The sequence below is a fragment of the Phocoena sinus genome, chromosome 2 (genome assembly GCF_008692025.1).
Source record: "Phocoena sinus isolate mPhoSin1 chromosome 2, mPhoSin1.pri, whole genome shotgun sequence".
Classification (NCBI taxonomy): domain Eukaryota; kingdom Metazoa; phylum Chordata; class Mammalia; order Artiodactyla; family Phocoenidae; genus Phocoena; species Phocoena sinus.
Genome location: NC_045764.1, coordinates 115666387 through 115687216, shown reverse-complemented (window position 1 = coordinate 115687216; position 20830 = coordinate 115666387). Strand labels below are relative to the sequence as shown.

At 39.4% G+C, this 20830-nt stretch overlaps 1 protein-coding gene across 1 annotated transcript in view; it reads left to right on the top strand.

The window, feature by feature from the left end:
• The window catches only part of SLC25A21 (solute carrier family 25 member 21), a 534134-nt gene that overhangs the window by 371989 nt on the left and 141315 nt on the right, over nt 1-20830 (top strand). The window contains exon 3 of the mRNA XM_032623187.1: nt 1518-1601. Within this exon, the coding sequence (XP_032479078.1) occupies nt 1518-1601 (84 nt within the window). The remainder of the gene's footprint in view (nt 1-1517; nt 1602-20830) is intronic.

Sequence of the window (20830 nt, the reverse complement as noted above, 5' to 3'; positions counted from 1 at the left end):
GCATCATTTAAAAAACCCATTGATTTAAAGAAAAAAACAATCACCCAGCAAGCACACCTCTCTTATTACATTTGTTTCCTCCATTCATATTCTGGCATCATTATCTTCACCCAGACTATCATAATTGCCTTCATCATCATTCTGCCCTCCATGCTCCCATTCTAATCCACCCAATCAGACAATAAATATTTTATTAGGAATTTGTATATTTCAAGTACTCTACTGGAAGAATCAACTCCTTCATCTCAGGATGGCTACTCTCCTACACAATCACGTTCAGCACCTCTCCACTTTACAAACTCAAATGTAACCCAGCCTCACTTTCCAGTCTTATAGTCTACTTATTCTGTTCCTATGCCCAATCACTCCAATCAAAGCAAAATATTCACACTTCTCTGTGATATATGTGTTAGTTTTCAGCATAATTCCCTGGGGCCTAGAACTATAAAATAAATCATTCTCAGAATTAGAAGTTGTGTTCATGTCATAAATCTAACAATCTGAGAAAAGCATCTTAGAGTAGACAATATTAGGGGTGTTTCTGAGAATTTCTATTTTAAAAGGCTTGCTAAAACTGTGGAGGGAAGTACAGAAGGAAGAAGGGGCTTAACTTAGAATTGGGACAAGAAGGTTAAACACAAGGCGTAGGCAGCCTAAAGAAAAGCGAAACTGGAGAACTGGGGTGTAGGGAAATGACAATACTTGTCATAAATCTCATTAGAAACAGACCCCAGGGTAAGACACAAAATTCGTAAGACCCTCATACCAGGAACTTCCACATTTTGAAGGTTAGAGTTCTGAGATGCATGATCATGCCAAAAACGAAGAAGAAAAAAAAGCATTTGGCTTTCTAAAATGGGATACATCTTTACTGCGCACAAACTACATGCAGAGCACTGTGCTTCTGTGACGGTCCAGGTAACCTGAACTACCCCTAGTGACCACTCTGCTCTATCGTGAAGTACTTGATAATAAATTGTATCACGGTATGACCCGAATTCTTGCTCTAAACGCAGGCTCCTGTCTGCCAGAATGAATTCCAAATTCATAATCAGGATCAAAGTTAGGACATATTAGCTGCTCTGTATTTTTAAACTTTGTATTAAATTACCATCAAAGAGCACTAATTAAGATAAGAAATAGAGCTACTTATTTGTTTCATATGCATCTTCAGATTTCTGAATTATGCATTAAAACAATCTATGACATCTGTGTGTGCTTTTCGCAAAAGAAAAAAGCATAAATGCCTCAGGGTGCATCTGCCTAGCTAAGAAACAGATGAAAACAACTCTTTCTGCAGTTCTACTAAAGTACAGAGAAATATCATAATTTTAAAGGCTACAAAAATAAGGTAAAGATTATACAAGACAAATAAATCAGTAAAATCTGTAGCAAAACCCAGAATATTTTAGATTAATCTGAAAAGGCTGAGTCTCCTAAGACTTTGAAAAATGAGAAAAGCCATTTGGCAAAATCCTTAACTTGCATTTTTTTTGTTTGTTTGATTTTGTTTCTAGGTTCCAGATTCAGAGATGTGCAACTGATCCAAACAGTTACAAAAGCTTAGGAGACAGCTTTCGAATGATTTTCCGCACAGAAGGGTATGTATGGTTCTTTATATATAGTCTCTATGTTGATGTGGGCATTTTAATATATTACTGCACAACATGTTTTCTCATTTTGAATGATTTCTTTTCCTAGTCTTAGTAGGGAAAAATTTATTTAAAAGGGTGTCTTCCTATTTTTGTGTGTGTTTTTCTGGATAATACGGTTGAAAATTAAATATGTATATGATAGAAACTACCACAAAAAGGATGTTAATAATATCTTTTATGAATAATAGTTTGATGACTAGAGGACAATTTTTATTTTGTGCTATTGAGGCTTTTTAAAGTTCTTATAACTGGGGATATCTAAATGTGATAGTTCTTTATTTTGATTCTTAAATATAGCGCCCAAATGTGTTCCTTGTTTGCATTCTGGTTTATGAATATTCAATCAAAACATATCTTTATCAAAAATTGATGTGTCAGGTTCATCATCCTATCTATTAGATGATCAGATAAATAGAATATTTTTGTTACATAAACTAAAATTGTCTTTGATGTATAGATTCAGTTAAAGCCTCTATTGAGCATAATTTTCCAAAGGATATTAGATGTGCTTTTTGAAGTTGTTTTCATAAGAGAATTGGTTGAAAATAATCATTATACCAAAAAGATAACAGTAATAATAACAACTAGTACATGTTTAGCCTCTACTATGTACTAGGAATTCTCCATATAACTCTTAGAGGTAGGTTCTGTTAGGAGCCATTCCAGTTGGACAGATGAAGAAACCAAGACTCAGAAAAGTTAGTAATTTTCACATATCTGGTAAATCTTGAAGCTGGGACTCAAATCCAGTGAGCTTGACCCCAAAGCCCATGCTCCTAACTCTGTAGTTCACTACCTCTCTTAGCAGATTATACTGGGGCTACTCTTTTGCTAATTAAACATATGTCGTCCCATGCCAATAAATTCTTTTTAACAACAGCATAGTAATTTATCTACATACTGCAGTTTATTAAATTAATCCCTTTGGTGGCCCATTAGGTTGTTTCCATATTTTCACTATTATAAACAATAGTACAGTATATATTCTCATACTATTTTTTCGCATTTATGTGTGTATGTATATATATATATTTCTATTTTTAAAAATTGCTATCAATGGACTTAAAAGATCAAATGATATGCACATTTTATATCATAGATGTTGCCAAATTATCTTCCAAAAAGTATGTACTGACTTTTATATCCTTAGTATTTGAGAGTTCTCACTTCTCCACACCCTCTCAAACACTGGACATTATCAGTCATTATTTGATATATCTGTCACTAACATCCATCTCCTGTTTATAATCTAATAAGTGAAAAATAAAAGTGTCTTAATAGTATTCCTTTGATTGTAACTGGGGTTGAGCATACTTTTATATCATTAGGTATTGTTTCTTTCATGAATTGCTTATTTTGTGTCTCTCGCCCATTTCTCTTAGGTTAGATTTTTTAATTAATTTGTAGGGGTTCTGTATATATTATAGGTACTAATCCTTCAACTATTACATAAATTACAAATATTTTCCCCAACTTGTCAGTTGTCTTACAACTATAGTGTCTTACACCTTTCAGAAGTTTGTGAGTTTTGAAGACTGTGATTTTGTGATTATATCTATCTTTTCCTTTGTGATATCTGACCTTGATGACACATTAAAAAAGGACATCCTCTAACCCCAAGATTATAAACATCTACGTCTGAATCTTTAATCCATCTGTGATTTCTTTTTTTAATGTGCAGTATGGCATATAGGAATTAAATTTTATTTTCAAATGGTTATTCAGTTGTCCAAACACCACTGCTGAAAAAATCCATTCCTTATTCACTAATTGGAAATGCTAGCTTTTTTGTATGTTAAACTTCCACATATATATCAGCTAAATTTTCTATTCTGTTTCTCTATTTCCTATTCTGTTTCATTAATTTATCTATCTCTATGCCAGTATCATACTGTTTTGTTTTATCTTTTGAGTGTTTCAGGAATATGTAAGAATATGGCCTGCAGTGTAAAGTCTAAATTCCTTATCAGGTGTACAGAGCCCTTCCTAGGACAGCCCTTGCTTCTTCTCCAGGCTCATTACTCGTGCACAGATCTGTTATATAGCGTGCACCACCCTGATTTATTGAGCTTGTTTTCTGTCTGCCTCCCCTCTCCCACCCCAAGAATACATTTCCCTGAGGCGCACGTCTCATTTCCCTCTGTTTTCCCTATCCCTGTGTTTGGCACTGAGTAGAGATACTCAGTAAATGCATGTTGAACAAAAGAATGAAAGTCATCACACCAACATCATGATGATGCAAAATGAAAAAGAATGATGATAATTCTTGCTATAGACCACTCCCTCTGAAGCTATGATAATGATCCTGAAGGCTGATTAAATATTTTGAGGTCATCTAGTGACACAGAATCAGCAAATTCTTGCTATTCCTCTGGTGATGTGGTACCTAAGTGTCATTGATAATATGCCCGCATTTATGGCGGTTGGGATCAAAATCATGTTCATTTTACCCAGTACATATATATATAATTAAAGAAACCATAGTTTATTATATAGTCAATAAATTATCTCTTTCCAGTAAAACAATAGTTGTCAGCATTGCCAAGTTCTGTAAACTGTAACAGATATCTCTGAATTGGATGTGGGAGTTCCTTAGCCAGACTCTTCATTTCAAGTGTGTTTTAGGAAGAATTTGATGTTTCTGCTTTGATATCAAGTAATGTAACAAACATACAGTATGTGTGGTCCCTGCATAGTAAAATTGGCCTTTTCCTCGACTGTATGTTTAATTGCTTCTAAAGCAAATTGACATTCTTTCTGTAATGCCTTTAGATCTGGACATGTTGTTAGCAAAAGTCAGAAAGCTCCAGTCTTAAAGATGGAAATATTTGTAAAAATACCAAAGAGAAAGCTGCCTGTTATTTTTGACACAGAGCAAGAGCATTTCATAGCCTTAAGTTTAAAAAAAAAAAAAAAGAGGAAGAAAAAAGGAAAAAAAATCCTTTTAACACATGCTGTGTTGAATTTTTTTCCTAGCAAAACAGTTCCTTTTGATTTTCTTAGTTAGCTTTTACAGTATACTCTGCTTTCAAAGATGGTTTTTCACTCAGGTGCGTAGAGGCCAGTTTGCTCTGTGGCCTGCAGGGAGGATAGTGCTAGTCAGTTTGACTATTAACAATTAAGAGAGCTCATCTGTCCTGGTTCTTCTTTTTTTTTTTTGTTTTTGTTTCTGTTTTTGTTTTAGGAAGAGCGCAAGGGCCGCGAGTGCCCGGGAACCCCCGGCCCATCTCCTGGTTCTTCTTATCTAATTCCCCCAGCCCCTCAAGTTAAAGGTTTTGAAAGCTAGTCCTTTTCTGTTGTTTAAAAACATTAAAGTCTGTTAACACACTTAGAATCTGCACAGAGCTCCCATTTCCCCACTGTAAGAAAGTGAAGTGGTATTTTCACCATTCTTAGAGATGCGGTTCCCCACCTCTCAGCCCAGAATTCACATTTCTAAGAGACAAGAGCTCAGTCACATGGTTCTGAATCCCTTTACTGCTTCTAAGATTTTTTTCTTCTTAGAAGCATAGATACATTGTGCTGTTATTAAGGACATAGTTTTTCAACCCAGCTTTACGGAGGTGAAATTAACTTAAGTTTTTAAAACTAGGCCTTCCAAATTGTGAGTAAGGATTTCTGTTATGTGGAATTGTCATATTTACTTAGCTTTTACCAAAAAGGTCGTCATTGCAGAAAACTGACAGGGAAGGAATTTGTCACTGTTGAGAGTACCTCCATCGTCACCGTGATTCTTCATCTTTCTCTGGTTTGACAAAATACACTAACAGGTCCATCTACTATGATCATGAGCCCAGAAGACATGAAGATTTAGCCTCGTTGACTAGGTGCCTTCAACACCGGTAAGCTTCATTCCGTAAACTCCCCTGGCAAATAGCAGCTGGTATCTCTGTTCACCATGCGTTCATGCATCACACCTAATTTCCTTTTGCTTCAGAGTATCTCATGAGAGTTCTTCTAGTCTATTTTTGTACTTATCATTCCTTTAAAGAGAGTGATTGAGATGGTCACAGATGGGTGAGGGTATTATAAGTTATGCTAAAATAAAACCAGGACTGCCCACCTCCTCATTCTGCGTTCTCTGAAAATATCTAGTGGCCATTCTTTCTGAAATGAAGAGAAAAAAAAGAGTTAAACAGAACTTAAGATATTCTGGTGACATAGGTAAAGAAAGATATGGAACTGCTATTTATTTTCTTCAGTGTACCAGGCACTGTGCTAGGGACTTTTTCGTTTCAGCACAGCACCAGTCTCAACGCAGCTCAGCATCATTATGTATGTCTGTATTTTGTGTGAGGTAACAGATGATCAGAGAAGTTAAACGACTTCCCCAAAGTCAAACAGGTATTAGTGACATACCATGGTTTTTCCATTACACTGTATCACCTTTCATTAAACACCAAATTTTGTTGTTTATTAAGTGAAAAGAAGACAATGTGGAAGTAGTGGCTGTAAACCTCTAATTTTTAAATAGCTATTCTAAAACCTTTGGTATTCCTACCCTCAAATCACATACTAATTTAAAGCAGCTTTTATCTCTTCCTTCAAGTAAAGTATGGGAGACCAGTATATGGTCAGTCAACCAAATCCTGTCGATTCTGAGGCAGCACCACAAACCTCTGACAACTCCAGACTCTTAATCCAACCATTGTTCCATCTCTTGCAGAGAGCTCCATATCTCTGATGAATTCATGGTTTTCCATCAGTCTGCTCTCATCCTGCTTGTTCCTTAGTTTTCTTATGAGGAAAATTCTTGGGCACTGGCTTACCCAAGGCAAATAACTAGGAACAGGAGGTTAGATTAAACTTAGTTTCAAATGAGAAACATGTTGATTGCTGGTGCCTTCAGAAATATGGTATTCTTCAGGAAGTATTACTGTAGAAAATATGTGGTTGCATTTGGGGGGCATTCGAACTGTGTTTTGTTTCATGATTTGTTTTCTGTAACCACTGATGCTGCCCCAAGTATCATCTTACAATCAGACCACTTGGTGATTATAATATTTTCTAGTTAAATGACATTTAAGGCCTCGTTTTATGAGCTCCAGCGTAATTGGCTAATTTGGTAAACTCCAGATGTGTGAGATAATGTGCCACTCGTTTAAGTGCCTTTCAGACGGCATAAATGGCACAGCCCCAGGAGGTATAATCACTCCCTCTTGTTTTCATTAAGAAGGGGAATGAGTGGCTTGTGACACAGACAAATGAAGCGTGGCATCTACGACTCGAAAATCAACAACTTGGTAAGATTTGGACATTTTTCTTTTTACAGGTGGACTCACTCCAAGATCTTTAGCTTAATTTGGTGTCTAGGTGGGTCTGCCTTTTAAAAAGTGGTTTACCTAGTCTAACAGGGCCAGGTAATTTTAAAGCAACCCCTGTAAATAGAAAGACCTGCTCTTATAGAAAACCCCCCTAAGTAAAGTAGTGTCTGGAAACTCTCTCACTCTCACATGGAAGTGAGGGCAAGCATTGGATTTGAAGAGACAGTGGAGGAGATAACTCTTCCCACTACCAGGAATTGTTATTTGAGCAATCAGCAGCTTCACCACCTAAATCAAGTTCCAACTTCACAAGGCCCAGTAGTTGCTGCTACTTTTTCTCTCTCCTTTCGACCCGACTTCTCATCCAACAGAAACCCACTCATCTACCCAGTATTGGCAAGTTGGAGTGGAGCAGGTGATTCTTGGCATCACTGATCCCTGGATCCTCGGGCTGGTCCCTCTTATCTGACAACAGATCCAGTGGAGGACTCACTGCCACTTAACGAATGCAGAATTTTTACTCAGGTGAATAATTACAGACCGTACCCCAGAACCCTAAGCAGATAATCCACAGTATAAATCAATTATGTATAGATCACTGGGTATTGACTGGGTTTGCAAGCTTGGTTTACCCAAATGAATTTGATCTTTGGTGGGTGCCAGATGTGCAGTGTGCCTTCTGTGATGAGTTTCCTGGTGCCTTGAGTACCTTCTCTCCTCTCCTTTTTACTTTTCCAAAGTGGCCCTTCCTGGTACCTACTGGACCTCCCTTGAGTGCTCCCTTGTTTTGTTTTCTTTTGTTTCCAGCTTTATTGAGGTGTAATTGGCATATAACTTTATGTAAGTTTAAAGTGCACAACATGATGGTGTGATACATGCATCTATTGCAAGATAATCACCACAGTAGGGCTAGTTAACACACCCATCACCTCACGTAATTACCACTTTTGTGAGAACGTTAAGATCTACTCTCCTAGCAGCTTTCAAGGGTACAGTACAGTCTTGTTAGCTGTAGTTGCCATGCTGTACATTACATCCCTGCTCCCACACTGCGGAGTTCAGCCCTGGCCTGCCTGGGCTTCTTAACGATGGCAGAACAAACGTCCTCTTTAGTTGGAAAAAAAGGAAAACAAGAAAAAAAAAAACCATAGCAGGTGAGAGTTTGGAGAATGAAACTATAGCAAATCCATCTGGCAAATCTTATAAGTGATGGAGCCAGGTCCAGAATACGGTGTTCAATGGACTGAAGCCATTGTCTTCTCCCAAGCTTTCTCCAGTTTTAGAAAGACAGAAAAGAGATGATCTCAATCCAGGCATGGGCCTACTATTACTATTCTCTGATGATCTGTGTTCCTTTTAAAAATCATTTATCTATACTTTAGTATATTATACTCTTAAAATTTTAGTCATAAAGTATATGTAACAGCTTTTCACGGAAAGCTATGCTAAGAATTTTAAACTCTATTTAGCAATTCAAGGTTGAAAATTTTTAAAAAATGAAGGGTAAGGAGAAAAAAATACTAAAGAAGAACATTTTTTTAAAATAAAGATGTGATATATATATATATATATATATATATATATATTCAATGGGATACTACTCAGTCATTTAAAAAGATGAATTATTGCCATTTGCAACAACACAGATGGACCTTGAAGGTATTACGCTAAGTGAAGTAAGTCAGACAGAGAAAGACAAATACTGTGTGATCTCACTCATATGTGGAATATAAAAATAAAACAGAGAAAATAAATGAACAAACCAATCCAAACAAAAACAAACATGTAGACACAGACAACAGAATAGTGGTTACCAGAAGGGAAGGGATGGGGGGAAGATGAAATGGGTAGAGGGGATCACCTGTATGGTGACGGGTGGGAAATAAATTTTTGGTGGTGGGCATGCTATAGTGTATACAGAAGTGAAATATAATGTACCCAGGACAGTTACGTAATTATCATTAACATCAATTTTACCTCAATCAAAAGTAAATTAAAAAAACTGGCAGTTGAACCCACTAGTACATTACTTAGCATTTCTATTTTACCAAATTATTTTATACTGCTGCTAAAGCAAATAGTTGTGGGTTTAAGCTGTATTGGGTTGTAAAGTAGTCTTTACATTCAGGGAGTGGATAATGAATTTTCAGAGTGCTCAAATAGCAGCATCCTGGTGCTTCCATGTCCCAGAGTTCTGTTTCCTTTTCTAAATTAGAGGTCTTTTGTTCTGCCCACAGAGTGACCTTTAAAATGGTTTCAGCTCCGAGATTTCCCTCCTGTCATCACCACAGATTGCTAGCTGACCGTCACACTCCCACTCCCCCAGCCTCGCACTAACAATGCTTTCTGACTTAACTGACTGGCCTTTGGCAAGGATTTAAGTGTTGCCAGAGAGTAAGTGAAAACGTGTGCAGTGACGTCAGCCCGTCAGCAAGGTCTGATTAAGAGACCAAACACGGCCTCTCTCAGCGAGCAGTGCTGACAAGAAGGAAGGGAGGACCAGTTGTTTGGGTGGAAGTAGTTGTCTTTTGGGAAGGTTGGTGTCTCGATTCAGAGCCTGAGCAGATATTCTTCATGTTTTTATAGACTGTTAGTGGGGGGTAAGGGGATTTCACATCTCAGTGGGAGATGTCCATTTGAAAATATTTCCAGGCCTTTATTTTAACTTATTCTGGATTTCTGATGGGCTAGATGCATAGTCATCTTGGGGGGAAAATGTGTTTGCAAAAACCAGAATCCTTTTCTAGGTTGTTGAACTGAACATTTTCAGATGAGAATGAGAAAGAAAATCTCCAAAAACTCTTCTACCTTTGTCTGATTCTCTTATTGTAGAAAATACCTTAGGGATGATTTGACATAGACAAGGTTAAAGGAGTTAATATTTTATCTTCATCATGGATTTCAGCTACTGTCTCTAACTTTGTAGAATTACGGCTTCCAATATACTATCTTTTTTGGTAGAAAGTCTTCTATTCCTGGCCATATGCATATTTGATCTCGTTTTATTTTCCTCAGAAAGAAAAAGGTCACATGGATTTTTAATATTCTTGAACACTGTTAAGAAGTTAAAAGCATTGGCAAGATACATACATACATATGCACACATACATGCATTTAAACTAAATTTAATTGCTTATGGTTTAGATTGCTACGTTTTCTCTGTAAATCCCATGAGTCAAGTGCCATTGGAGCATCTATGAGTGTGAATTATGATAAGCTTCTACTCAGTTCCTGCTTAGGAATCTGTTTAGTTACCCAGTTACAATGCTCTCATCAGCAGCCCGTGAATTTTTTGTCTAATCTCATGACTCTAGCTTTACCTCTCCTCCAGCTCTTTCAAGTGGTTTGAAACTGGAAGAAAGGAGAAGGTTCAGATGCTGTTTTTATAATAGTGATTATGTTCCAATCAATGTTTGCCATTTTGGCCCTTTTGCGAAATGTGTCCACGTATCTTACTTCACTTGATGCTCACAAGAACCCTGGCAGGTAGAAAGGTGGGGAGTATGATCTTCAGTTTTCTGGTCAGGAAACTGATAAGAGATGTTAAAGGCCTTGCCCAACACCTCATAGCTGGTGTTTGTTGGGGCAGGCATTCATCCAGGGTCTTCTGCATCCTATATCATGCTCCCCATTCTGTCAATAACTTAATAGTAGTATTGGTAATAATAGAAGCAACATCTCAGATTTACACTGTTCCCATTGTGGGTTCAAAGCATTGCCACAGATCTCATCTCACTTGGCTGAATAGCATCTGGGAGAGGTAGAGAAGAGATGGTACGGTTGGTTACATTCTACAAATCAGAAAATTTCAGCAGAAAGTAATCTATTGAGATTGCCAGAATAAGAGATTGGATCCTAAGATCAGCACACAAAGAATACAAAGGTTTAATTTTTTAATGGCATCTTAGGCAAATGAAATTAGAAAAAAAATATATTCTAAAATGTGGCACCATCATCTCATGAAACCAAGGTAGAGGCTCTTGATCCTTAGGACAGAGCCCCCTCCAAAAGAAAGTTACAGGATGCAGTTTAAGGTTAAGGCTCACTGCATGAACTCAGTTATTTGACCTGTTGACGCCTTTGCTTAACTCAACTTGAATATTGGGTAATAACCAGGAAAACCTCATGAAACATGAGATAAGGCATGTAACCAGAGTTCCTCGGATGACTTGTCAGATGGGGTGGAAATCATCATATGATTGCAATATATGTTGAAATATGTGGTCACCAAAACCTAGAGCAGATGACAGCCATATGCAGTGGCCTAGTTCTCCTGCTGATAAACACTATGTTCATAATTCTTCTCTGGCCACAGAGAACTCATGGGAAAACAAAGCCATAGGTACCAGGAATTCTAATGTAGACACAGCCTCAGTAGTAACAAAAAATGAGATAAAGTGTGGGATGAGTTTTGGAAACTGTTAAAGAGAGTTTGTAAGTTTGTGTTAAGTGAATGAGTTCTTTGATTTCCTTACATAAAGCTTTTCCTAAATTAGAAGAATCAAGAACCACAGTAAGAGATAAGGCCATGCTCTGCTGTCATTACCATTTTGTATCCTTTAAGTTTTCAGTAAACAGGTCAACATGAATTTCAAAATTCAAATAAAATTCCCAGAAGTTGGCACTATTTATAAAGGAACCTAAATTAAAAGTGTATTGCAATGTAATCCACTAAGCAATAAGACATATCAGTTACTAAATGTCTGGCTTCATGTGTAAAATAGAATATGTGTTAGATTACAGAATGTTTCTTAACCACTTGTTCACTCCTTAATCCTCATGATCTGGCTTCTGTCTACACCCATGTTTACAAACTGCTCTCTCAGAAGCCACCACGGGACCCATATCCTCTTCCATAGAATCTGAGACACTAATGATCGTTAGATGTGCTATTATTTTACATACCGTTAGAAAGAAAAAATGCTGACCATTAAACTCTTTGGAGTGATGTGACAAGGGATATGGGTGTTGAATGAGAAGGAGAAATTTTGAATGACTTCCTAATTTTGAGCATGGATGACTGGTGATAGCCAAGTTATGTCATTGGCACATTCAGAAATCTTTGATGATTTCCCGTTGATCCATGTGGTAGGTCATCACTAAGATGGCCCCAATGACCCTGCCTCCTTGTGTTTATGTCCTTGTATAATACCCTCCTTTTGAGCATGGACTGGGCTTGTTGACTCTCTTTCTTTCTTTTTTTTTTTTTTTAAACATCTTTATTGGGGTATAATTGCTTTACAATGCTGTGTTAGTTTCTGATCTATAACAAAGTGAATCAGCCACACATATACATGTGCTCCCATGTGTCTAACCTCTTGCGTCTCCCTCCCTCCCACTCTCCCCCTCCCACCCCTCCAGGCTGTCCCAAAGCCCCGAGCTAATATCCCTGTGCCTTGCGGCTGCTTCCCCCTAGCTATCTACCTTACTACGTTTGTTAGTGTGTATATGTCCATGACTCTCTCTCGCCCTGTCAAAACTCACCCTTCCCCCTCCCCATATCCTCAAGTCCGTTCTCCAGTAGGTCTGCGCCTCTATTCCTGTCTTATCCCTAGGTTCTTCATGACATTTTTTCCCCTTAAATTCCATATATATGTGTTAGCATACGGTATTTGTCTTTGTCTTTCTAACTTACTTCACTCTGTATGACAGACTCTAGGTCTATCCATCTCATTACAAATATCTCAATTTCATTTCTTTTTAAGGCTGAGTAATATTCCATTGTGTATATGTGCCACATCTTCTTTATCCATTCGTCCGATGATGGGCGCTTAGGTTCTTTCCATCTCCGGGCTATTGTAAATAGAGCTGCAATGAACATTTTGGTACATGACTCTTTTTGAATTTTGGTTTTCTCAGGGTATATGCCCAGTAGTGGGATTGCTGGGTCATATGGTAATGCTATTTGTAGTTTTTTAAGGAACCTCCATACTGTTCTCCATAGTGGCTGAACCAATTCACATTCCCACCAGCAGTGCAAGAGTGTCCCCTTTTCTCCACACCCTCTCCAGCATTTATTGTTTCCAGATTTTTTGATGATGGCCATTCTGACTGGTGTGAGATGATATCTCATTGTAGTTTTGATTTGCATTTCTCTAATGATTAATGATGTTGAGCATTCTTTCATGTGTTTGTTGGCATTCTGTATATCTTCTTTGGAGAAATGTCTATTTAGGGCTTCTGCCCATTTTTGGATGGGGCTGTTTGTTTTTTTGTTATTGAGCTGCATGAGCTGCTTGTAAATTTTGGAGATTAATCCTTTGTCAGTTGCTTCATTTGCAAATGTTTTCTCCCATTCTGAGGGTTGTCTTTTGGTCTTGATTATGGTTTCCTTTGCTGTGCAAAAGCTTTGAAGTTTCATTAGGTCCCATTTGTTTATTTTTGTTTTTATTTCCATTACTCTAGGAGGTGGGTCAGAAAGCATCTTGCTGTGATTTATGTCATAGAGTGTTCTTCCTATGTTTTCCTCTAAGAGTTTGATAGTTTCTGGCCTTACATTTAGGTCTTTAATCCATTTTGAGCTTATTTTTGTGTATGGTGTTAGGGAGTGATCTAATCTCATACTTTTACATGTACCTGTCCAGTTTTCCCAGCACCATTTATTGAAGAGGCTGTCCTTTCTCCACTGTACATTCCTGCCTCCTTTATCAAAGATAAGGTGTCCATATGTGCGTGGGTTTATCTCTGGGCTTTCTATCCTGTTCCACTGATCTATCTTTCTGTTTTTGTGCCAGTACCATACTTTCTTGATTACTGTTGCTTTGTAGTATAGTCTGAAGTCAGGGAGCCTGATTCCTCCAGCTCCTTTTTTCGTTCTCAAGATTGCTTTGGCTATTCGGGGTCTTTTGTGTTTCCATACAAATTGCGAAATTTTTTGTTCTAGTTCTGTGAAAAATGCCAGTGGTAGTTTGATAGGGATTGCATTGAATCTGTAGATTGCTTTGGGTAGTAGAGTCATTTTCACAATGTTGATTCTTCCCATCCAAGAACATGGTATCTCTCCATCTATTTGTATCATCTTTAATTTCTTTCATCAGTGTCTTATAATTTTCTGCATACAGGTCTTTCGTATCCTTAGGTAGGTTTATTCCTAGATATTTTATTCTTTTTGTTGCAATGGTAAATGGGAGTGTTTTCTTGATTTCACTTTCAGATTTTTCATCATTAGTATATAGGAATGCCAGAGATTTCTGTGCATTAATTTTGTATCCTGCTACTTTACCAAATTCATTGATTAGCTCTAGTAGTTTTCTGGTAGCATCTTTAGGATTCTCTATGTATAGTATCATGTCATCTGCAAACAGTGACAGCTTTACTTCTTCTTTTCCAATGTGGATTCCTTTTATTTCCTTTTCTTCTCTGATTGCTGTGGCTAAAACTTCCAAAACTATGTTGAATAAGAGTGGTGAGAGTGGGCAACCTTATCTTGTTCCTGATCTTAGTGGAAATGCTTTCAGTTTTTCACCATTGAGGATGATGTTTGCTGTGGGCTTGTCATATATGGCCTTTATTATGTTGAGGAAAGTTCCCTCTATGCCCACTTTCTGGAGGGTTTTTATCATAAATGGGTGTTGAATTTTGTCAAAAGCTTTCTCTGCATCTATTGAGATGATCATATGGTTTTTCTCCTTCAATTTATTAATATGGTTTATCACATTGATAGATTTGCGTATATTGAAGAATCCTTGCATTCCTGGAATAAACCCCACTTGATCATGGTGTATGATCCTTTTAATGTGCTGTTGGATTCTGTTTGCTAGTATTTTGTTGAGGATTTTTGCATCTATGTTCATCAGTGATATTGGCCTGTAGTTTTCTTTCTTTGTGACATCCTTGTCTGGTTTTGGTATCAAGGTGATGGTGGCCTCGTAGAAGGAATTTGGGAGTGTTCCTCCCTCTGCTATATTTTGGAAGAGTTCGAGAAGGATAGGTGTTAGCTCTTCTCTAAACGTTTGATAGAATTCACCTGTGAAGCCATCTGGTCCTGGGCTTTTGTTTGTTGGAAGATTTTTAATCACAGTTTCAATTTCAGTGCTTGTGATTGGTCTGTTCATATTTTCTATTTCTTCCTGATTCAGTCTTGGCAGGTTGTGCATTTCTAAGAATTTGTCCATTTCTTCCAGATTGTCCATTTTATTGGCATAGAGTTGCTTGTAGTAATCTCTCATGATTTTTTTTATTTCTGCAGTGTCAGTTGTTATTTCTCCTTTCTCATTTCTAATTCTATTGATTTGAGTCTTCTCCCTTTTTTTCTTGATGAGTCTGGCTAGTGGTTTATCTATTTTGTTTATCTTCTCAAAGAACCAGCTTTTAGTTTTATTGATCTTTGCTATCGTTTCCTTCATTTCTTTTTCATTTATTTCTGATCTGATTTTTATGATTTCTTTCCTTCTGCTAGCTTTGGGGGTTTTTTGTTCTTCTTTCTCTAATTGCTTGAGGTGCAAGGTTAGGTTGTTTATTCGAGATGTTTCCTGCTTCTTAAGGTGGGCTTGTATTGCTATAAACTTCCCCCTTAGAACTGCTTTTGCTGCATCCCATAGGTTTTGGGTCGTTGTGTCTCCATTGTCATTTGTTTCTAGGTATTTTTTTATTTCCTCTTTGATTTCTTCAGTGATCACTTCATTATTAAGTAGTGTATTGTTTAGCCTCCATGTGTTTGTATATTTTACAGATCTTTTCCTGTAATTGACATCTAGTCTCATGGCGTTGTGGTCAGAAAAGATACTTGATACAATTTCAATTTTCTTAAATTTACCAAGGCTTGATTTGTGACCCAAGATATGATCTATCCTGGAGAATGTTCCATGAGCACTTGAGAAAAATGTGTATTCTGTTGTTTTTGGATGGAGTGTCCTATAAATATCAATTAAGTCCATCTTGTTTAATGTATCATTTAAAGCTTGTGTTTCCTTATTTATTTTCATTTTGGATGATCTGTCCATGGGTGAAAGTGGGGTGTTAAAGTTCCCTACTATGAATGTGTTACTGTCAATTTCCCCTTTTATGGCTGTTAGTATTTGCCTTACGTATTGAGGTGCTCCTATGTTGGGTGCATATTTACAATTGTTATATCTTCTTCTTGGATCAATCCCTTGATCATTATGTAGTGTCCTTCTTTATCCCTTTTAATAGTCCTTATTTTAAAGTCTATTTTGTCTGATATGAGAATTGCTACTCCAGCTTTCTTTTGGTTTCCATTTGCATGGAATATCTTTTTCCATCCCCTTACTTTCAGTCTGTATGTGTCTCTAGGTCTGAGGTGGGTCTCTTGTAGACAGCATATATAAGGGTCTTGTTTTTGTATCCATTCAGCCAATCTGTGTCTTTTGGTGGGAACATTTAGTCCATTTACATTTAAGGTAATTATCGATATGTATGTTCCTATTCCCATTTTCTATATTGTTTTGGGTTCGTTATTATAGGTCGTTTCCTTCTTTTGCATTTCTTATCTAGAGAAGTTCCTTTAGCATTTGTTGTAAAGCTGGTTTGGTGGTGCTGAACTCTCTCAGCTTTTGCTTGTCTGTAAAGGTTTTAATTTCTCCATCAAATCTGAATGAGATCCTTGCTGGGTAGAGTAGTCTTGGTTGCAGGTTTTTCTCCTTCATCACTTTCAGTATGTCCTGCCACTCCCTTCTGGCTTGTAGGGTTTCTGCTGAGAGATCAGCTGTTAACCTTATGGGGGTTCCCTTGTGTGTTATTTGTTGTTTTTCCCTTGCTGCTTTTAATATGCTTTCTTTGTATTTAATTTTTGATAGTTTGATTAATATGTGTCTTGGCGTATTTCTCCTTGTATTTATCCTGTATGGGACTCTCTGTGCTTCCTGGACTTGATTAACTATTTCCTTTCCCATATTAGGGAAGTTTTCAACTATAATCTCTTCAAATATTTTCTCAGTCCCTTTCTTTTTTTCTTCTTCTTCTGGAACCCCTATAATTCGAATGTTGGTGCGTTTAATGTTGTCCCAGAGCTCTCTGAGACTGTCCTCAGTTCTTTTCATTCTTTTTTCTTTATTCTGCTCTGCAGTAGTTATTTCCACTACTTTATCTTCCAGGTCACTTATCCGTTCTTCTGCCTCAGTTATTCTGCTATTGATCCTATCTAGAGTACTTTTAATTTCATTTATTGCGTTGTTCATCGTTGCTTGTTTCATCTTTAGTTCTTGTAGGTCCTTGTTAACTGTTTCTTGCATTTTGTCCATTCTACTTCCAAGATTTCGGATCATCCTTACTATCATTATTCTGAATTCTTTTTCAGGTAGATTGCCTATTTCCTCTTCATTTGTTAGGTCTGGTGGGTTTTTATCTTGCTCCTTCATCTGCTGTGTGTTTTTCTGTCTTCTCATTTTGCTTATCTTACTGTGTTTGGGGTCTCCTTTTTGCAGGCTGCACGTTCGTAGTTCCCGTTGTTTTTGATGTCTGTCTCCAGTGGCTAAGGTTGTTTCAGCGGGTTGTGTAGGCTTCCTGGTGGAGGGGACTAGTGCCTGTGTTGTGCTGGATGAGGCTGGATCTTGTCTCTCTAGTGGGCAGGTTCACGTCTGGTGGTGTGTTTTGGGGTGTCTGTGGCCTTGTTATGATTTTAGGCAGCCTCTCTGCTAATGGGTGGGGTTGTGTTCCTGTTTTGCTAGTTGTTTGGCATAGGTTGTCCAGCACTGTGGCTTGCTGGTCGTTGAGTGAAGCTGGGTGCTGGTGTTAAGATGGAGGTCTCTGGGAGATTTCCACCGTTTAATATTATGTGGAGCTGGGAGGTCTCTTGTTGATCAGTGTCCTGAAGTTGGCTCTCCTACCTCAGAGGCAGAGCCCTGCCTCCTGGGCTGGAGCACCAAGAGCCTTTCATCCACACGGCTCAGAATAAAAGGGAGGAAAAGTAGAATTATTAGAAGTATGAAGAAAGAAAGAAGGAAAGGAGGAAAGGAAGGAAGGAAGAAAGAAGCAAAGAAGGAAAGAAAGGAGGGAGGGAGGGAGGAAGGAAGGAAGGAAGGAGGGAAAGAAGGAGAAAATGTAGAGAGAATTAGTAGAAGTATGAGGAAAGAAAGAGGGAAAGGAGGAAAGGAAGGAAGGAAGAAAGAAGCAAAGAAGGAAAGAAAGGAGGGAGGGAGGGAGGGAGGGAGGAAGGAAGGAAAGCAGGAGGGAAAGAAGGAGAAAATGTAGAGAGAATTAGTAGAAGTTTGATGAAAGAGAGAAGGAAAGGAGGAAAGGAAGGAAGGAAGAAAGAAGCAAAGAAGGAAAGAAAGGAGGGAGGGAGGGAGGAAGGAAGGAAGGTAGGAGGGAAAGAAGGAGAAAATGTAGAGAGAATTAGTAGAAGTTTGAGGAAAGAAAGAAGGAAAGGAGGAAAGGAGGAAAGGAAGGAAGGAAGAAAGAAGCAAAGAAGGAAAGAAAGGAGGGAGGGAGGGAGGGAGGAAGGAAGGAGGGAAAGAAGGAAAAAAGACAGAAAGAAAGAAGATACAGTAAAAATAAAATAAAGTATAATATAGTTATTGTACTAAAAAATATTTAGAAAGAAAGAAAAGAAAAAAAAAAAAAAGAACAGATAGAACCCTAGGACAAATGTTGGAAACAAAGCTATACAGAGAGAATCTTACACAGAAGCATACACATACGTGTTCACAAAGAGAGGCAAAGGGGGAAAAATCATAAATCCTGCTCCCAGAGACCACCTCCTCAACCTGGGGTGATTCGCTGTCTAAAGGAGGGAAGGAAGGAAGGAAAGAAAGAAAGAACGAAGGTAAAGTACAATAAAGTTATTACAATTAAAATTAATTATTAAGAAAAAAAAAATTTTTTTTTAAAAAAAACCATGGACGGATAGAGCCCTAGGACAAATGTTGGAAGCAAAGCTATACAGAGAAAATCTTACACAGAAGCATACACATACACGTTCACAAAGAGAGGCAAAGGGGGAAAAATCATAAATCCTGCTCCCAGAGACCACCCCCTCAACCTGGGGTGATTCGCTGTCTAAAGGAGGGAAGGAAGGAAGGAAAGAAAGAAAGAAAGAACGAAGGTAAAGTACAATAAAGTTATTACAATTAAAATTGATTATTAAGAAAAAAAAAATTTTTTTTTAAAAAACCATGGACGGATAGAGCCCTAGGACAACTGTTGGGAGCAAAGCTATACAGAGAAAATCTTACACAGAAGCATACACATACACGTTCACAAAGAGAGGCAAAGGGGGAAAAATCATAAATCCTGCTCCCAGAGACCACCCCCTCAACCTGGGGTGATTCGCTGTCTAAAGGAGGGAAGGAGGGAAGGAAAGAAAGAAAGAAAGAACGAAGGTAAAGTTCAATAAAGTTATTACAATTAAAATTATTAAAAAAAAAAAATTTTTTTTTTTTTTTAAAAAAAACCATGGACGGATAGAGCCCTAGGACAAATGGTGGAAGCAAGAGTATACAGACAAGATCTCACACAGAAGCATACATGCACACATTCACAAAAAGAGGAAAAGGGAAAAAAATCACAGATCTCGCTCCTAAATTCCCCCTCTTCAATTTGGGCTCACTCCCTGTCTATTCAGGTATTCCACACTGCAGGGCACATCAAGTTGATTGTGGAGCTTCAATCCGCCGCCTCCGCGGCTGCCGGGAGAGACCTCCCCCTCTCCTCCCTGCTCTCACAGCTCACAGGAGCTCAGCTTTGTACCCGGCCCTGTCCCTGGGCGCAGATCGCTGGAGGGCGTCTGTTTTTTTGCTCAGACAGGACGGGGTTAAAGGAGCCGCTGATTCGGGAGCTCCGGCTCACTCAGGCCGGGGGTTGGGGGATGGGGGAAGGAGGGCACTGCGTGCGGGGCGGGCCTGCGGCGGCAGAGGCGGCGTGACGCTGCGGCAGAGGCCGGCGTGACGCTGCACCAGCCTGAGACCCGCCGTGCGTACTCCCGGGGAAGCTGTCCCCGGATCCCGGGAACCCGGCAGTGGCGGCCTGCACAGGCTCCGCGGAAGAGGGGCGCGGAGAGTGACCTGTGCTCGCACACAGCCCCCCTGGTGGCGGCAGCAGCAGCCCCAGCGTCTCCCGCCCGTCTCTGGGGTCCGCGGTTTCAGCCGCGGCTCGCGCCCGTCTCTGGGGCTCGCGCTTCCCGCCGCGGCTCGCGCCCGACTCGGGGGCTCGCGCCCTCAGCCGCGGCTCGCGCCCGTCTCTGGGGTTCGCGCTTTTAGCTGCGGCTCGCGCCCGTCTCTGGAGTTCCTTTAAGCAGCGCTCTTAAACCCCTCTCCTCGCGCACCAGGAAACAAAGAGGGAAGAAAAAGTCTCTTGCCTCTTCGGCCGGTGCAGGCTTTTCCCCGAACTCCCTCCCGGCTAGTCGTGGCGCACCAACCCCTTCAGGCTATGCTGAAGCCGCCAACCCCAGTCCTCTCCCTGCGCTCCGTCCAAAACCGAAACCCGAGCCTCAGCTCGCAGCCCCGCCCGCCCCGGCGGGTGAGCAGACAAGCCTCTCGGGTTGGTGAGTGCCGGTCGGCACCGATCGTCTGTGCAGGAATCTCCCCGCTTTGCCCTCCACACCCGTCGCTGTGCACCACTCCGCGGTCCCGAAGCTCCCCCCTCCGCCTCCCGGAGTCTCCGCCCGCGGAGGGGCTTCCTAGTGTGTGGAAACTTTTCCTCCTTCACAGCTCCCTCCCACTGGTGCAGGTGCCGTCCTTATTCTTTTGTCTCTGTTTTTTCTTATTTCTTTTGCCCTACCCAGGTACGTGGGGAGTTTCTTGCCTTTTGGGAGCTCTGAGGTCTTCTGCCAGCCTTCAGTAGGTGTTCTGTAGGAGTTGTTCCACGTGTAGATGTATTTCTGGTGTATCCGTGAGGAGGAAGGCGATCTCCACGTCTTACTCTTCCGCCATCTTCCGCCGACCGAGTCTAAAATTTATTTATTTATGGCTGTGTTGGGTCTTCGTTTCTGTGCGAGGGCTTTCTCTAGTTGTGGCA